This window comes from Crocuta crocuta, unplaced genomic scaffold (assembly GCF_008692635.1).
Source record: "Crocuta crocuta isolate KB4526 unplaced genomic scaffold, BGI_CrCroc_1.0 scaffold77, whole genome shotgun sequence".
NCBI lineage: Eukaryota > Metazoa > Chordata > Mammalia > Carnivora > Hyaenidae > Crocuta > Crocuta crocuta.
In genome coordinates, this window is record NW_027532172.1 from 6469552 (window position 1) to 6483796 (window position 14245).

Sequence of the window (14245 nt, forward strand, 5' to 3'; positions counted from 1 at the left end):
CCCCCTTCAAAATTGGCATCATGCCCCAGCACCCTCTATCCCACCTGTGCGGAACTGAGTGGACGGCCCAGGGCCGACGGGAACGCCTGCAGACGCAAGCCCAGATGGGCCACCATGCTCACTGCCCGCTGCATTGTTGCCCGCAACTGGTGCAGCCGGCACTTGGAGGCCACCACTCTGCCAGGCACGCTGGGAGATGTAGTCCAGGCTCTGCTTGGACAGGTCTCTCTCCCATAAAGGGGGATCAGAAGGGGCGGGCAGCCCAAAAGGCACGCAGCCCCAAGAGCAGGCGGGGCTTTAGAGCAGAGTGCAATGACTCTAATCTGTAGGGAAACAGCCCCAGGCGACTCCAGTTGATCCTCCAGGGCAGATTAGGCTGTCCAAACCAGTTAAGCTGCTCAGAGTCAGAGCCAGGAGCTAGACCTCCCTTGATGACAGCCCAGCCTCCAAAAGGTCAAAGATCCAAAGGGCTGGAAGGCCTGAATTGCACATTCAGGACACCAGGAGTGCAAGGTCACGTGGGGGAAGGGAAGGGGTGGAGGACACTCTGGAGGGTGGAGTCAGCCTGGCTGGCCGAGCACATCAGTAATCTGGCCTCTGGTGAGGGTCTCCAGCTCTCCCACTGGGAGGACACAGGCAGCCGGCAGTCATGCATTCCACAAGTATTTATTGATCTTTCTGCACACTAGGCTCTGTGCTGGGTACTGGAGACACAGCCATGAATGAAGCACAGTCCCTGCCACCCCCTCAGGGACCTCCTCCCACACTCTTACACACACACACACACACTCTCACACTCTGAAGGCTGCTACTCCCAGAGCACAGGACTGTGGTCATTACCCTTAGCAAAAGCTAAAAGGGGCTAAGTAAATGACCCCACAGGCAATGATAACACTTGCAAGAACTCTAATAGTTAAGAGCAGAAGGTAGCCACCACAGGTAGCTGACCTGCCTCCAGAAAGCTGTTGAGCTGCACAGACTTCCAATATTCCAGGTCTAACACATAGTACAGTGCTGCTGCATCATAGCACCCTGGGGCAAAGCCAGGAAAAAACAGAAAAGGTAGGTTTTCTCATAAAAGCAGCCCTCCTTATTCAGCAGCAGGCCTGGGGTCATAGCAGACCTCAGCCTCTTAAAAGACACCAGTGCAGGGGTGCCTGGGTGGCTCAGTTGGTTAAGCATCCGACTTTGGCTCAGGTCATGATCTTGCGGTTTGTGGGTTCGAGCCCCATGTCGGGCTCTGTGCTGACAGCCAGCCCAGAGCCTGGAGCCTGTTTCAGATTCTGTATCTCCCTCTCTCTCTGACCCTCTCCTGCTCACGCTGTCTCTGTCTCTCTCAGAAATAAATAAAACATTACACAAACGTTTTTAAAAAAAGACACCAGTGCAAATGCCCACCTGGATCCAGACCCTACCAAGGTTGATCTTTCATCACCTGAGCATGATTCTTGGAAGGGGGAAGCTGGGAAAAGGGACAGGGTATGCTTTGAGCAAAAAGGCCCCAAAACTCATTCTTTGACACCAGTCTTGCCAGAGGCACTGCCCAGGCTGGATGGGCAGACCCATCTGAACACACATCCAGGAGCCAGCTCTGGGACCAAGGGATTCAGGCTGCCCAAGTCTCCAGCTTCACTCCCTAGGTAGGCAGCAGGAGCTAAGACAGGAAATTTCTTCTGGGCATAACACAAAAGGAAAGAAGACCACGAGGGGGCGCAGAAGGAAGATGCGGGCTCCTGTTTTTCCCTTGAGCTTCCAAACTACATGACTGCCATGGCTACAGCAGCCTTCCAAAATGATAGCAGGTTCTAGTAGGTCACCCCTTCCCCTTGCATTCAGGGTGAAGGAGCAGGCAGAAGACTGGAGTGTGCATGTTGGCAGAGGGAATTCTTAGTAAACAGAACTGGAGTATTTTTAGGGTAGGAAAAGGAGTTTCAGGTGGCAGTCCGATGAAGACAGAGTACATCCCTGCTGACAGCTCATGCTGAAGCAACACAGTTTAGCCCCCAAGAATCTTGAATCTGTGAATGTGGCCCAGACACAGTGGGCATGCAGGCAACACTCGGAATGCACAGGGAAAGCACTTCAGCCTCTGGTGGCCTAAACCAGGTCTGGGTGGGCCCAGGAGGCCAACATCTTGGCTAAGAGCCACGGTTCAAGTGTAGGAAAGTAAGTTCAGGTCATAACAGCCATCCACCTGAAATACAAAAGACCATCAATCTGACCAGCTCAGGCCAACAGGAGCCAAACAGGGGGAAGCGATCACTCACATCAAAGCGGCCGATCCTTGTGGAGGTGTGACTGGCCCGGATCATCTCTGTCAGCGCCCACATCTGCTGCACCTCGGAGGATACCCTGCTGGGGTCTGGGAGACCCTGCTCCAGAAGGAGGGGTCAGTGGCCATGGGTCTCTCCCCAGCACTGACCTTAAAGCTCCAGAGAGGCCAGGTTGGGCTACAGGGCCCTCCAACTGAGACCAGTAACATTCCCAGATGACTTGTAACACGCGGGTGGGGACTGATGTGCAGTAGGCAGCCCAGTCCCACTCAGAGATGCCTCAAATCCCATGGACCACCCGAGAGGAAGATGGCACAGAGTGAGCCAAGGGCCCTGGGTCCAGTCCCAGATTCTTGCAGAAAGAGGCCCAGGTAGGGCCTCCTGTGCTGGACCCAGGGGCTATTCATACATGGTTCTTACCCAGGATGAGGGCTTACCTCAATGAGGGGAGCAGGCTGCTCACAAGGCACTGGGAGGGAGAGCCACTTGGGGAAGGTCATGGAGGGGCTCTGGAAAGCAAAGGCATATTGCTCTGAAGGAGGCAGAGTGGGAGAGACCTAGGACCATATCCCAAGGTCCTCAGAGCAAAGAGAAGGGCACCTGAGCCTCAGAAACTGAGAAAATTCTGTTCCGGGGTCCACTGAAGTCCAAGGTGGCAGTTAGACTACCTAAGCTCTTCTGCTATACAGGAGGCCCCAGGAACACAAGCTCTGAGAGAGGCAGGTGGCTTCAAAGGTCAGAGGATATGAGAACATGGCCTCAACTCTCACCATGAACTTCCAGCATTCCTACCTGGCTAATTTCCATGAAGGCCTCCTTCTGAGTCTTACCATCCACTTTCAGCCCCACACCCAGCATTCTTAGCCATAGCTAAGAGCCTCCCCGGGAAAGGGCCAACCCAACAGCTCTGTGCTGGTCACTTACCTTTGGTCCCTGCTGGTAAATCTGCAGTTCTTCCACTGTGAAAGACAGCCACAGTGGTGATGGCTGTCGTAGAATCAGGCGCAGCTCCAGTACTCTGGCCATGTCACACAGCATCTGACATACATACACACACACACACACACAAGGACCCAGCAAGGCCCTAGCTCACTGCCCAAGAGCCTCCCAACAAGCAGTGAACCAAGATGCTTCCTCCCCAGACCTTTGGGAAGGAAAGAATAGTAATCCCTCCAAGGTACAAGCCCAGGCCAACCTTGCTCCCCCTCTTCCTTCCTGGTATCCTGGCCCAATTCCCAGGGCCCCAGTGAGCCCCCATCTGGACTCCCCTAGTCATGCTGAGTCCCAGCTGACCTGGTGTTTGAACAGTGATACATATTCCTGGGCTCCCTCCTCACTGTGTGGGTCGGGCATGAGGCAGTAGTCTCGTAGGCAGGTCACCCACTTGGCCGGTGTGTGCGTTGAGGTGTGCTGGCGAACACGGATGCTCAGAAAGGCTGTGTAGTAATTCTTAAACACGATCTCCTGTAACTAGAGTATACACAGCCCACCATGACAAATCAGACCCAGGCCCAGGGCCTAAGAGGCTCAAATATACCATCTCCTCCCCTTAGGAATGTACTCTACTACCAATCTAACAATTTCAGCAAGCATCCACTGGGGCCCAAAAACAATTTCACTTTCCTAGAAGAGCTCATAATCTAAATGAGCAGGTCATGCAAATAAACCATGACTGCAGATCTTGTCACAAGTCTAAGATGCTGCCAGAGGTCAGAACCCTAACTCTAGAGAAGGCAGAAAATGGACAGATGAGGCCTGAAGGAGTTCATCAAATGAACCAGGAAAGGCAGACAATGTAAAAGTAACATATGCAAAGGGGCACCAAGGGGTAAGAAAACCTGGGCCTACCCATGAAATGGCAGTGATTCAGCCTGGCTCTGGCAATTCTTATCACTGGACACTCATCAAAATCACCCAAGGAATGGGGCGCCTGGGTGGCTAAGTCGGTTGAGCGTCCGACTTCTGCTCAGGTCATGATCTCAGGGTTTGTGAGTTTGAGCCTCATTTCGGGCTCTGTGCCTCCCCCTCTTTCTGCCCCTCCCATGCTCATGTTCTGTCTCCCTCTGTCTCTCAATAATAAATAAACATTAAAGAATGTTTTTAATTTAAAAAATATTTTAAAAAAGAATCACCCAAGGAAGTTGTGTTTTTTGTTTTTTGGGTTTGTTTTTTTTTTTTTTTAATAAAGATGTGTAGGCTCCACATCCTATTGTATAAGGATTTACAGAGTTGGTTCCATTTAGTAAAGTTTCCTAGCTTATAGTAAGAAACAGTTTGAAAAATGACCACACACTACAGGACAAAGTGCATGGGGTCAAGAGGCAGGCATGGCACAGAAACAGAGTGGCCCTTAGGCCATTAGAAAGAGGACTTTGTCCTCTATGTTGAGGTCTTGTAGTGTTAGTCACTCTGCCAATAGTTGTGGACTGGACAGGCAACTGTATGTTGGAACCTGGATATTGGAACCCCAGACATGGGGATGACCCTGATGAGGCATGAGCTGAACCTGACCTCCAGCAGGCACTGCAGGAATGGGCAGGAGGCAGATTTTGGGATAACTCATTGTCTAATGATCCCTAGCTCAGTGGCCAGGAACAAAAAGACCTCTCACCTCTCCTTGGTTCACAATTGCATTACCAGCATCACCCTATACTATCTTGGCACTTCTATGCCAGCCCTGTCCTGGATACGGGGCAGAGATGTTGAAGAGAACAGGACAGAAAGCTGCACTGTAGTAAATATGTGTTTACTGGAGGAATAAATAAATGGTTAACTGATTCACAAGGGAAAGAACACTGCAGAGGCTTCCTGTAAAAGATTAACCAGGACAAGCCCGAGTTCCCAGGTCAGCCCCGCCCAGGAGCCCCGGTCGCGCCCACGGGGCTTGCTCACCTCGAAGGGCGGGACGCTGGGGAAGGTGACATCGATGACCAGCACACCAGGCCGGCCCTGGGAGGTTCGCACGTCGCCCACCTGCAGGGCCACGGTGCCTTTCACATGGCAGGGCACCGACACACGGGACATGGTGTCAGCAACCGTGACCAAACCCAACCGCTGCTCCTGGCCTGTGTCCACTGGTCCTTCCCGGCGTCCCTAGCCGACACCCAAGAACTACAACTCCCGGAAAGACTCGCGCTGGGCCAGCCCAGCCAATTATAGATGCTCTGGGCCGGCAGGGAGTCGGAAGTGCCTGCGGAAGTGTTCCTTCAGCCAATCACGGCGCGAGCATTTAGGAGGTGTTGTGGGGTCCTTGCCCAGAAACGCCCGAGCCATTCTCTGTCTGAGCTGTCCAGACCCTTCTCTGCTCCGAGTTTTGCTCCGTTACGGGTTCTGTACTGGGCAGTCGTTGTTTAAAACATGTTAAGCCATGAGCACTACTGAACATAGCACCCGGCCAGCATTAATTGCAAAAATAGATATGAACACCACCTCCTTGTTTAATGGACAAAGGATTTGAACATGTAATTTACAAAAGAATATAAATAGGTAATAAACCTATGAAAAGATGTTTAACATGGTTGTTTATCAGGGAAGTGCAAATCAAAACTCCCACAACCCTACTGAATAGGCTAAAACTAAAGACCCAAGGATGTGGAATGCCTGGAACCTTAATCCATTGGTAATTACCAGCCATTATGAAAAAGTTTTGGCATTTCTTTAAAAACGAAATTTAGGGGCGCCTGGATGGCTCTGTTGGTTAAGCATCTGACTCTTTCTTTTTTTTTTCTCCTCCCCACCCCAAGCCTCTGACTCTTTGATTTCAGCTCAGGTCATAATCTCATAGTTTGTAGGCTGACAGTGAGGAGCCTGCTTGAGATTCTCCCTCTCTCTCTTTCTGCCCCTCCTCTGTTATGTCTGTCTGTCTGTCTGTCTGTCTCAAAAATAATTAACAATTAAAAAATAAAAACTAAATTTATACCTACAATATGATCCAGCCATTGTATTTCTAAGTATTTACCCAGGAGAAATGAGGCATATGGCCACTCAAGAACTTTATTCATAATAGCCAGAAATTGGAAATAGATGTCCAATATATAAACAGATAGACTAATTGCAATATATCCATAAAACAGAATACTGCTCAGCAGTAAAAAGAAATGAGCAAATCCAAATATCTACCAACATGTGAATGGGTAAACAAATCTTGCTATATACATATGATGGAATTACTCAGCCTTAATGCTTACGTGGGAACACTGAAAATATAATGCTAAGTGATTAAAAAAAAACAGACATGAAGGACAAATATTGTTTGATTCCACTTACATGGGGTACTTAGAATAGGTGAATTCAGAAACAGAAAGTAAAGTATGTCTCCGGGGCATAAGGGGAAATAGAGAGTTAATGTTTAATAGGTACAAAGTTTCTGTTTAGGATGATGAAAAAAATTATAGAAATAGTAGCGATGATTATACAACACTACTAATGTACTTAATGCCACTGACTTAGACACTTAAAATGAGTAAAATGGTGAATATTATGTATGTTTTATTTTTAAAAAATTTTACAGGAATGAACAACTAATATGCAGAACACCACTAGATCTCAAATGTACTATGTTAAGCAAAAAAAAAAAAAAAAGCCAAACCCAAAAAAGTACATACTGTATGATTCCACTTAACATGAAATTCTAGAAAAGACAAAACTAATCTATAGTAATATAAATAAGAATTTTTTTTCCTGGAGCTGGGAGTAAAGGGAAGGGATTGACTATGAAGAGGTACAAGGGAATACTTTGGAGTAATGGAAAGGTTCTACAATTGTGGTGGTAGTTAATATTTATCTAGACAGTTGTCATAATTTACTAAACTGAATACTTGGAGTGCCTGAGTGGCTCAGTCGGTGTAAGTGATGACTCTTGATCTCAGCTCAGGTCTTGATCTCAGGATGGTAAGTTCAAGCTATGTGTTGGGCTCCACACTAGATGTGAAGCTACTTTAAAAAAAAAAAAAAAAAAAAAAAAAAAAGAAACAACGAACTATCAAAAAGTAGAAAACAAAAGTNTCGGAAAAAAAAAGATTTTAGTGTTAAGTAATCTCTATACACAATGTGGGGCTCAGACTAACAACACTGAGATCAGGAGTCACGTGCTCTACCCACTGAGCTTGCCAGGCACCCCACGATTTGTGCATTTTTATTGTATCTAAATTATACCTCAATAAGCATGATTTTGAAAGAAAAAAAACAAAGCAAAAAATAAATATTAACCATTATGTTTATCACCACCATCCTTCCAAGCACTTGTAGAAACAATGCCTCAGGGATCATTGATTAAGCCTGTTTTATTGATAACAAAGCTGAGGCCAGAAGTGGTGCAGTGATTTCCTGAGCCAATAAAGCAGTATGGAGTAGAGACGGAACAAGGCCTTCTTTGGGGCTCCTTCCTCACAAGGCAGAACCCTCCAGGTAATGGTCAGCTTTGATGACCTGGGCCTTCTCTGTGTTGAGGAACCCAAAGGCACAGGTCCAGTGTAACCCTTAGGGCTTTCATAGTAGGTTATCAGACAGTAACAAAACCAAGATTTGAAGCCAGCCCACTGAACAACGGGAAGAGTTGTGCTTTCCCGGCCCAGGCACCCAGACTTCCAGTGACAGAAAACATTCCCTGGCTTTTCATTGGCTGTTGTCAAGGGAAAAGAACTTGTGTCCTTGGGTCTCTTGGACTGGCCATTGCTGTCTCCATTTTGACTCAAAGTAATGACTGCCTGGGTCCCTTCAGTTTCCTGAGACTTTCCTCTTCATAAAGACCACCCCATGCTGGAGCAGAGGCTTCCCCAAATCCCAAAAGATTATAGGTTCCCTGGGATTCAGGAGGGTACACACAGGCTCTGGTCTTTAGAACTCAGCTCTGAGAGCAGTCACAGTGTCACCAGCTAGACCCCAAGATGTGAACTATACTGATTACCTGCTTGTACTTACCAACTTTTGTCCCACATTTTTCCTTAAACTCTTCTTTCCACCTTATCTCTTAACTCAGGCAAAAGACCCCATGGGCATAGAATCCTGGATGCAAACCAAAACAACCACTCAAGGAATAATGGACTGCCTAGATGAAGAGCTCTGGCAACCCAGACTACCCAGACTAGTTTGAGCTTAACACCTGTCTCAGGCCTGGAAAGATGGACAACGGAGTGACCCATGGAGTGACCGATAGTTACCTTTACCTCATTATAATACTAAAATCTCTGCCCTAGGCAAAGTGCAAGCTTCATTTACATAACACACAACATATGTTCAGGTATGTTTCCTTAAGGCACATATGTAGCCTTATGCCCACTTCTATATATGATGACAAGGCTCCCATTTCTTCTTCCAATTTTTTGGTTTTTAGTTTATTTATTTATTTTAGTAATCTCTACACCCAAAATGGGGCTCGAATTCATGATCTTGAGACCGTGAGTCATGTGCTCTCCCAACTGAGCCAGCTGGGTGCTCCAAGGCTCCCATTTTTAAATATTCATCTAACCCTAGGGTGACACCTAGTTAGCTCAGTCAGTAGAGCATGCCAATGTGGGAAACAAAGGCAAAAGAATAAATGTCCTTGCTACTTACAGCCCATTGACAAGTCTTTGAGACAGGCAGAAGGACCTTCCACAACTCATCTGCCTCAATGTTAATACTTTGCTCGAGGCAAAAAGCCACCTTAACTTGACCAGAGCCTACCTCCAGGATCCTGTAAATCTTCTTTCACATACAAAAAAATCCCTTTGGAAACTTCCTTTATCTGTGCCCACCCAAGATATATATTAGCAATCATCCTCTAAATTTATGGCCCACTGATACACATCTGAAGGATCTCATGATTAGTATTTTACTAGACAATAGCAAATAACTTTGTCTTAATAGCAGCTAGTCCCTCAAGGTCCTAGAAACCTTGCTTCCAAAATACCTTTAAGACTTAAGCTATCCCTACCCCCTCCCAACTTGAAGGTATGTAATCAGTCACCCATCACAACCCCAGTTCAACTCTTTCTGCCCATGGGTCCTGTCCCCATGCCTTAATAAAACCACCTTTTTGCACCTAAGACATCTCAAGAATTCTTTTATGGCCTGTTGGCTCCAAACCCCAACACTTCAAACCACATCACATGCAAGTCTTTTTTTTGTTGTTGTTTTTTGTTTTTTTTAAAGTAGGTTCCATACCCAGGGACTTGAGATCAAGACGTAAGTGGACATCAGAAGTCTGACTCCCAAACAACTGAGCCACCCAGGCACCCTGAGCATGGGACTCCTGATCTCAAGGTTGTGAGTTCAAGCCCCAGGTTGACTGTAGAGCTTACTGAAAAGAAAAGAGAAGGGAAGGGATGGGAAGGGAAGGGAAGGGAAGGGAAGGGAAGGGGAGGGGAGGGAAGGAAACACCAAACTGCCAAGAAAAAGTGGAAAAGTGACCAACCGACTAATTGCCTTATAACTCTCCCTATTTTGAGGTGCCTAGTTCAATCAGTAGAGGATGTAATTTTTTTAAGCTTTAATTATTTTTGAGAGAGAGAAAGAATGAGCAAAGGAGGAGCAGGGAGAGGGAGACACAGAATCTGAAGCAGGCTCCAAGCTCTGAGCTGTCAGCATAGAGCCTGATGCAGGGCTTGAACACACAAACCGTGAGATCATGACCTGAGCTGAAGTCGGACACTTAACCCACTGAGCCACCCAGGCACCCTTTTAAGTTTTTAAAAAAATATTTATTTATTTTTGAGAGAAAGAGAGAGAGTATGCGTGGGGGAGGTGCAGAGAAAGAGGGTGAGAGAGGATCTGAAGAGGGCTTCACCTTGTCAGCAGGAAGCCTGATGCAGGGCTCAAACTCACAAACCATGAGATCATGACCTGAGCCAAAGTCAGACACTCAACTGACTGAGCCAACTAGGAGCCCCAGGGAGTACTTTCTTAATCACCTGGACCGAGTTAGATCACTGTACACTGTCAGAGTCTCCACATTTTATTGTAATCATCCCCCCAAAACTTGTCTCCTTCACTGGGCTACAGGGGATAGGAAAGCAAGAATTTAGTCTGTCAGCTTGTATCCCACATCTCTTAGCATCATGCTGTGCGTAGCTAGTGCTCAATAAACACATACCAAAGGAACAAATTATTGTTAGATTTTAGGAACTCACACTTCCAGCTAAAATGGAATGACTGGGAAAAGATTTACACTCCCACATGACCCAACCAAAGAATCAGACAAAATATATGAAACAATCATTTTCAGACATTGTCCATCAGGCAGCACAGGACAGTGATTCCTGAAAGAGGAGAAACATACAATATAACCTCAATGATTATCTGGTTTGCTGTCTGGAGAGAGTTTCTAAATACAATGAGGAGGAACTCAGGTAGAGTCTGTCAGACTCCCTGAATTGAAGAGACAAAACTGGGAGTTTGGGGAGGCAAAGATGGCTAGAAGCTAGACAGGACAGAATTGCACAGAGAGATGACTCCGGAGATCTCTAGGGGGCTCCCCTTGAGTCTTCAGCTTAGTAATAATCAGTACATGCATGTGAGCAGACTGTCCAAGGCCAAAGAAAGAACTACCCCAAAGAACTAAAAGGTGACAGCATCAAATCTTACTCAGAGCCAGAAGCAGTTTGTGTTCCCATCAGCCATTAGTAAAAAGCCAAAACAAACAAAAACAAAAAGCAAATGAGACAGGCAAACTATGACGGGACCCTCTAAAAAAGCTATTTTTTCCCTTTGCTCTGACTTCTAATATTGCTAGGACCTGCACCCTCACCCCACTCTACACATGCCTTATAATGTGAATAGCATATGTCCCCCTCCTCCTACACACTCTCTCTGTCTCTATCTCTTAAAAAAGGGATGGAGGGCACCTGGGTGGTTCAGTCAGTTAAGCATCTCACTCTTGATTTCAACTCAGGTTATGAACTCATGGTTCATGAGTTCGAGCCCCACATATGGGCTGACAGTGCAGAGCCTGCCTACGATTCTCTCTCTCCCTCTCTCAGCCTCTCACTCTCTTTCTCTCTCTCTTAAAATAAGTAAACTTAAAAAAATTAAAAAATGAAACATTTATTCTAGACTAAAATCTGCTGAGACTCCAACTAACAAAGCTTAAAAAAATCAAGCCTCAAAATTATGAAAATGCCTAAATGTATCCGGAACAAAGGTCACAAATATTTATAGGACTACAATAGTATTAGTACCTAAAAAGGTAAAACTTGCAATATCTGGCATCCAATTAAAAATTACCAATCATAGGACCGTCAGTTAAGTGTCTAACTTCAGCTCAGGTCATGATCTCATGGTTTGTGAGTTCGAGTCCTGCAGTGGGCTCTCTGGTGTCAGCATGGGGGCTGCTTCGGATCTTCTGTCCCCACCTCTTTCTGCCCTTTCCCTGCTGCTTCTCCCTCTCAAATAAATGAAACTTTAAAAAAAAAATTACCTATCATGTAAAGCAGAAAAAATAAAAAGCCCACCCAAAGTGGTGACCTATAATGAAGAAAAAAATCAACAAGAGAAACAGATTCAGAAATAACAGATGTTAGAATTAGCAGACAAGGACATTAAAACTTGAACAATAGGTATGTTGTAGGACACAACCAGTAGAATTGGTGCCTTTTGCAAGATTGAAATCATAGCAGGTCCAGAAACTGATGCCCAATTCCATTTCACTGATATAAAAAAATATTTCAACTCTTATACTCTCACAGGTAGAATGAATTGTGGTTTGGCCACATATGGAAGCACTGCTTTGATGATCTTACACTTCAATTTAAGGTCTTAAAAAATATCAGCTATGAAAAGCAACATAAACAGATCTTAAACTGTGTCTCATCTGCTAAGTTCCCATGCCTGGGGAAGCTAATGTCAATTCATCATGTGATACTCAATTTGTGCAATAAATTAGAAACCTGAAAAAAATAAAAATATAAAACTTGAACATAATATTCTCTATGTTCAAGAAAGTAGAATATAACACTGTGTGTAAACTACACTGTAATTAGAACTTTAATAAAAATTTTAACAGTTAAAACAAGAAATGTTGACTATTTTTTTAATATTTTATTTTTAAATAATTTCTACACCCAAAATGGGGCTTGAACTCACATTCCCCAGGTCTAGTCCCATGTTCTATTGACTAAACCAGCCAGGCACCCCATAGTTTTTGCTTGTTTGTTTGTTTGTTTTTGTTTTATTGTGTGTTCGTGTGTGTGGTTTTTTTTAAAGCATGTTTTGTTAGACCTAGATGCAGAGAAAGAGAGAACGTTCATGTAAGGGGCTACTGGGTGACTATGAGAAGTAAGGGAGAGGATTCATTTTCAGAAATACCAAATAAAAGCTGTGCTGTCTAATTAGTAATAGATTTATAACCTATTGGAAATATGTATGAACCTCCCCCTCAACAATGGAGTCCCAAACCCTTAGACACTTCATTTCCTGATTCTTCTTCCCCTCCGTTGCACAGGCTTATCTTCGTGGGCTTTGCAATTAACATGCACTAAAGAATATAGGGAGAGGGACTGAAAGTCTCTGTGTCACCTCAGGGAATGTACATGTGTTCCAATGAGACTACTCTTTGCCTTAGGTGGGTATAGGTGACCTCTGGGTAAGGCTATTACCTCTGTACTACTCAGCCAATGAAGAACCAAGGGAGAGGCTTGCATGCTAGGAGAGAAATTGTCTGCTGTAACTGCCCCAAGTGTGCATATCCATCAGACACCTACTCTCACAAGAATGTTGATTAAAGCCTTGCTTCACTGTGCTGAGTCTCTGAGTCCCTGTCCCTCCTTTGACTGGGTTGATAGGCTTGTTTCTAACAGTGACTTAGTTGGTTAAGCATCTAATTCTTGATTTTGGCTTAGGTCCAAATCTCACAGTTGGGGCAAGATCAGCCCCCCGTTGAGCTTCTTACTGACAGCCATGGAGGCTGCTAGAGATTCTTTAAACTTAAAAGATAATCTACCTGGGCAGCTCAGTAGATTAAGCATCAGACTCTTGATTTGGCTCAGGGTCAGGATCTCATGGTTTGTGGGATCAAGCCCCACATTGGGCTCTGCCCTGACAGCAGGGAGCCTGCTCAGCATTCTCTCTCCCTCTCTCTCTGCCCTTCCCCCCCTCACTTTCTCTTTCTCTCTTTCAAAATAAATAAATAAGCCTAAAAAAATTAGGTCATGCAATCATGAAGGCCGAGCACTTCCCAAGATCCGTAGTTGGCAAGCTGGAAACCAGGAGAGCCAATGTGCAGTTCTAGTTTAAGTCTGAAGGCCTAAGACCCAAGAGAGCTGATTGTATAAATTCCTGTCCAAAAGTTAGCATGCCTGAGACCCAAGAAGAGCTGATGTTTCAGTCCTGGTCCCGGTCTAAAGGCTGGAAAATACCAATGTTTCAGCCCAAGCAATCAGGTAGGAGGAGTTTCCTCTTACTAAACTTCTTTGTTCTTTTCAGGTTTTCAATTGATAGGATGAGACCCACCCATATTAGGAAGAGAAATATGCTTTACTCGTCTATTTGAATGTTAATCTCACCCTCACAGACACACCCACGCTGAATAATGTTTGGTAAATGTCTTGATACTTCATGGTGTGGTATAACAGATGCATAAAATTAACACAAAGTATGTTGTTGTTTGGGTTTTTTTATTTTTTATTTATTTATTTTTTTAAATGTTTTATTTATTTCTAGGAGAGAGAGAGAGAGACAGCGTGAGCAGGGGAGGGTCAGAGAGAGAGGGAGTCACAGACTGAAACAGGCTCCAGGCTCTGAGCTGGCAGTCAGCACAGAGCCCGATGCGGGGCTCGAACCCACGAACCGCGAGATCATGACCTAAGCGAAAGTCGGACGCTTCACCGACTAAGCCACCCAGGCACCCCATGTTTGGGTTTTTTTAAAGATTTTATTTTTAAGCAAACTCTATAGGCAATGTGGGGCTTGGGCTTACAATGCTGAGATCAAGTGTCACATGCCCTATGACTGAGCCAGCCAGGCACCCCTAACCATCACAGAGTGTTTTGTATTTTTAA

At 45.5% G+C, this 14245-nt stretch overlaps 2 protein-coding genes and 1 pseudogene across 4 annotated transcripts in view; 1 reads left to right on the forward strand and 2 right to left on the reverse strand.

Moving 5' to 3' along the window:
- Nucleotides 1-556, reverse strand: part of AMT (aminomethyltransferase) — a 5340-nt gene extending 4784 nt beyond the window's left edge. The window contains exon 1 of one of the 2 annotated variants that reach the window (XM_077777363.1): nt 45-556. In XM_077777363.1, coding sequence (XP_077633489.1) covers nt 45-134 — 90 coding nt within the window. In that variant the 5' untranslated portion in view covers nt 135-556. The remainder of the gene's footprint in view (nt 1-44) is intronic. The other variant, XM_077777364.1, reaches the window with a different exon arrangement.
- Nucleotides 557-650: 94 nt separating this feature from the next.
- NICN1 (nicolin 1, tubulin polyglutamylase complex subunit) lies at nt 651-5383 on the reverse strand. Of its 2 annotated transcripts, XM_077777365.1 has the most exons (6): nt 5166-5383; nt 3567-3743; nt 3198-3311; nt 2711-2782; nt 2268-2372; nt 651-2194 (listed from the first exon to the last, which is right to left on the reverse strand). In XM_077777365.1, exons 1-6 carry the CDS (start codon nt 5295-5297, stop codon nt 2153-2155), a joined length of 642 nt encoding a protein of 213 aa, XP_077633491.1. In that variant the 5' UTR covers nt 5298-5383; the 3' UTR covers nt 651-2152. The 2 variants fall into 2 exon arrangements, with proteins under 2 accessions (XP_077633491.1, XP_077633493.1); XM_077777367.1 differs by lacking the exon at nt 2268-2372.
- Nucleotides 5384-10758: 5375 nt separating this feature from the next.
- LOC144242230 (ATP synthase F(0) complex subunit k, mitochondrial pseudogene) lies at nt 10759-12048 on the forward strand (annotated as a pseudogene).
- The last annotated feature ends 2197 nt before the right edge of the window (nt 12049-14245 follow it).